Here is a 3,604-nt window from a genome sequence, read left to right as displayed (position 1 = left end):
TTGTATTGTTTTGTAAGTTTATTGTTTTTTTATTTTTTTTTTAATTGTGGAGTCAAATAAATGTTTCTTTCTTTCTTTTCTTTCTTTTCTTTCGATGGACATGTCCTAGCCAACGCAACCGACGCTGCTTAAGCAGGGCTCCAAGGCTGGGCAACTGTGCAATCTCTAGGACTCTTTCATTACTTATTCGGTCCTTCCAAGTTATGCGGAGAATACTACGCAGACAGCGCATGTTGAATGCATTTAGCCGACGTTCCTGTTTAGCGTACGAAGTCCAGGTCTCAGCCCCATATAGGAGAATACTAAGGACAGTAGATCGATAAACAATCATCTTCGTCTTGGTTTTTAAATGTTTATTCTCCCACACTCTTTCCCGGAGCTTCCCAAACATTGCTGCAGCTTTGCCAAGAAATTTTAAATAACACAATAAAATACATGTAATACACATAACATATAACTATATACAAAGACTACAGTTTCAACACACCAGGATTAATATTAAGTATAGATAAAAGACAGCAAAATTAGGTAACAAATGATGAAAGAGACATAAAATGGTTTTTTAGTAAAATTTTAAAAGAATGTAAATTATGCGTCATTGAAACCCAGTGTTACAGAAACTCTTTCTGTTATTCACACTGATGACTGGTGACCATTTCGGCATCATCATATCATATGCTTGCATCTTAAAATTATTTTATTTTCTGCTCATTTCCTTCCTGTTTTGGTGCCAAATAAAGGTATGTTTATGTCTATGTCTATCTATGCTCATATTATAAAGCTGAAGAGTTTTATTGTTTGCTTAGTAACGCGCTTATCCCCGGAACTGTCGGTCCGATTTGAAAAATTCGTCAGCCCATTTATTCAGGAAGGATTTAGACTATAAAATACGTAATACCTTATTACGTTGGTAAAACCGCGGGGCATAGCTAGAAAATTATGTATCGTAAATCTGGTTACATTGCGTTACTTTTTTGCCGTAAACTGTAATATTCTACTTATAATGTAATATTCACCTTACAGATGAAACCGTGACTGGCTCCACAGCTCAGCTAATTTCTACGTCTGTCAATTCCATGGACTTCCTTGGAGCAAATTCTACCCCAGCGGAAGCGTTCGCGTCGATCCATTACTTCTCTTTACATGTTGATAAAACTTCACATGTAAGAAATATATCATGTAATTTTGTTAAAAAAAAACATTAATTATTTATTATAACTGATGTATAATATAAAATACGCATATACGCTCCTGTCTTAATAAAAAATATAAAAATTGAATTAATCTCTGGAAGAGAAATTTGAACATAATTATACAATACAAATACACAGAGAAGACAGACCAAAAAAACAAAAGTCAACTATTAACAGACTACAAAGGTGGCTGTATCGCCCTGTCAATCTCTGCCGGGCAACCTGTGGATCAGGATAGGGATTGTTTACGAATTAACAATAGTTGATTCTGACGTCATAGTAACTATTCGTTTGAAATTTAAGAAAAAATTTAATGCTCTACCTCCATCCATCCTATATAGATACCGAGCTGTATTCACATGATTTTCAGCGTCGAGTATCTGGTGGAGGTTCCGTAACCGCTACCAAGTCCGCTTGGAGCTGGTTATCACCAGACGAAGAGGCGGCCCTCGGCAGCCTTCTGCTGAAAATGGCTGAGGCGGTGCGAGCCATCTGCACGTATGAGCCCAGGCTGTTGAAACTGGGCTCGCCTGTTTATGCGATCGGTGAGTTCCTTCGAGCTGGTGTATAGAAGTTTTATCGTGCGGCAGCTTTTTGCTGATGCGGTGTTTGTGTTTGTGTTAATTATTTTACCTTATTGTTATGTACTAGCTGTTCGACATGGCTTCGCCCGTTATACATATATAGCCTATCTCTAAGTGTTTGTTGCGGCTTTATAATGGTGAAATAATGTTTGAAATCGGTCATTGTTTTTTGCGTGAAAACGTTACAAGCATACAAAAGAATCCTCTTAATATTAGTGTAGATAAGCTTTTTACTTCGACGGTTAGTCCGTGCTTAACTTTACGCTTACCATCAGGCGTCCCACCAGCTCCATTACCGACTGAAACATAATAAAAAATATATATATATATATATAAAAAGGCACATACTCCAGTAACAGTGCCATCAACTTATCACTGAAATGAACGGCGTCGTCACCGTTACTTCAGTGAAACAATAATAGCTTTCGGCAGATTTAAAATTTAAAAATATATAAACACACACACACACGCTGCACTTGAAGTAATCAACGATGACAATTCAATGTCTCTAGTTAAATTATTCGATGAATAGTTTTTGCACGAAAGAACTTCAAACATTTTCACAGACGTTACCCATTTTCATTTTTTACATCCCTATGCACATTTTCGGACATATTATTATTTTAGTATGATCACTAACTAGATAAATAATCTTGTAGACACACAGGAATTGTCGAATAATATTATCCAGACATGTAATTATTCTCCAAATACACAGTTGTCAAAAATCTGGCAACAATATATTTTTTAACACCATTAAATGTTTCCAGGTGACTTACACGGCAACCTCCCAGCCCTCCTAACGATGGAGTCGTCCCTCTGGCCCACGGGGACAGCGCTGGTCCCAGCCCGGCTCCTCTTCCTCGGGGACTATGTGGACCGCGGGGCATTTGGGACGGAACTGCTGGCGTATCTCTTTGCTGCGAAGTTGCAGCGGCCCACCGGGGTCTATTTGATAAGGGGCAATCATGAAGTCAGGGATATTCAGAAGATGTTCAGTTTTCATACGTGAGATGTAATATGTATTATGTATTTAGAATAGTAATTACTAATAAGTTTTAAATTATAATAAGTTATGAATTAATGATTAATTATTAAGAATTATAACAGCTGCGTCCCGCGGTTTCACCCGCGTAAGTCCGTATCCCGTAGGAATATCGGGATAAAAAGTTGCCTATATGCTATTCCAATTGTCCAGCAATCATTGTAATTAGTTCAGTAGAATTGCGTGAAAAAGCAACAAACATACACACATCCTTACAAACTTTCGCATTTATAATATTAGTAGGATTAGTAAGATTCATACGGGATTGTTAATAGCCTAAATAAGCGATGACGTGATCAAGATATTTTACGAATAAAAAAAATATAGCAAAAAACAAAAAGTCGGATTTTGACGCGATTTCTTAAATTTATACGTGCAAATTTTTCACTTGTTAAATGTGGTTTTATTGATAACTATAATATCTTTTTGGCAAGATCAATTCACATATAGAACGACCAGATTTTCTCTTATTTTTCATTTACTAAAAACTAAAATATTACTCTAATATATCTTTACTAGTTTGATATACATTACAGGGAGTGTTTGACAAAGTACGGCGAAGTAGAGGGCGCCAAGATATGGAGCGCGATCAATCAAGTGTTTGACGTGCTGCCGCTGGCCGCTGTCGTTGATGATAAAGTAATTCTATTGAAATTGTATGAAAAACTAGCTGTCCGCCCCGGCTTCGCCCGTGGTACATATATAAATTCAAATTAAATTTATTTGCAAGAATGTAGTTACAAATTATAGGTCTTATACAATATTCTGCGGCTAATACATTC

At 36.7% G+C, this 3,604-nt stretch overlaps 1 protein-coding gene across 1 annotated transcript in view; it reads left to right on the top strand.

Annotated features, from left to right (window-relative positions):
• LOC119829623 overlaps positions 1-3,604 on the top strand; it is a 13,821-nt gene that overhangs the window by 6,623 nt on the left and 3,594 nt on the right. The window contains exons 11-14 of the mRNA XM_038352270.1: positions 1,024-1,163; positions 1,564-1,738; positions 2,548-2,785; positions 3,359-3,461. Coding sequence (XP_038208198.1) covers positions 1,024-1,163; positions 1,564-1,738; positions 2,548-2,785; positions 3,359-3,461 — 656 coding nt within the window. The remainder of the gene's footprint in view (positions 1-1,023; positions 1,164-1,563; positions 1,739-2,547; positions 2,786-3,358; positions 3,462-3,604) is intronic.

This window comes from Zerene cesonia, chromosome 1 (genome assembly GCF_012273895.1).
Source record: "Zerene cesonia ecotype Mississippi chromosome 1, Zerene_cesonia_1.1, whole genome shotgun sequence".
NCBI lineage: Eukaryota > Metazoa > Arthropoda > Insecta > Lepidoptera > Pieridae > Zerene > Zerene cesonia.
Note: the sequence above shows the minus strand (reverse complement) of the source record. Positions and strands in the feature narration are given on the sequence as shown.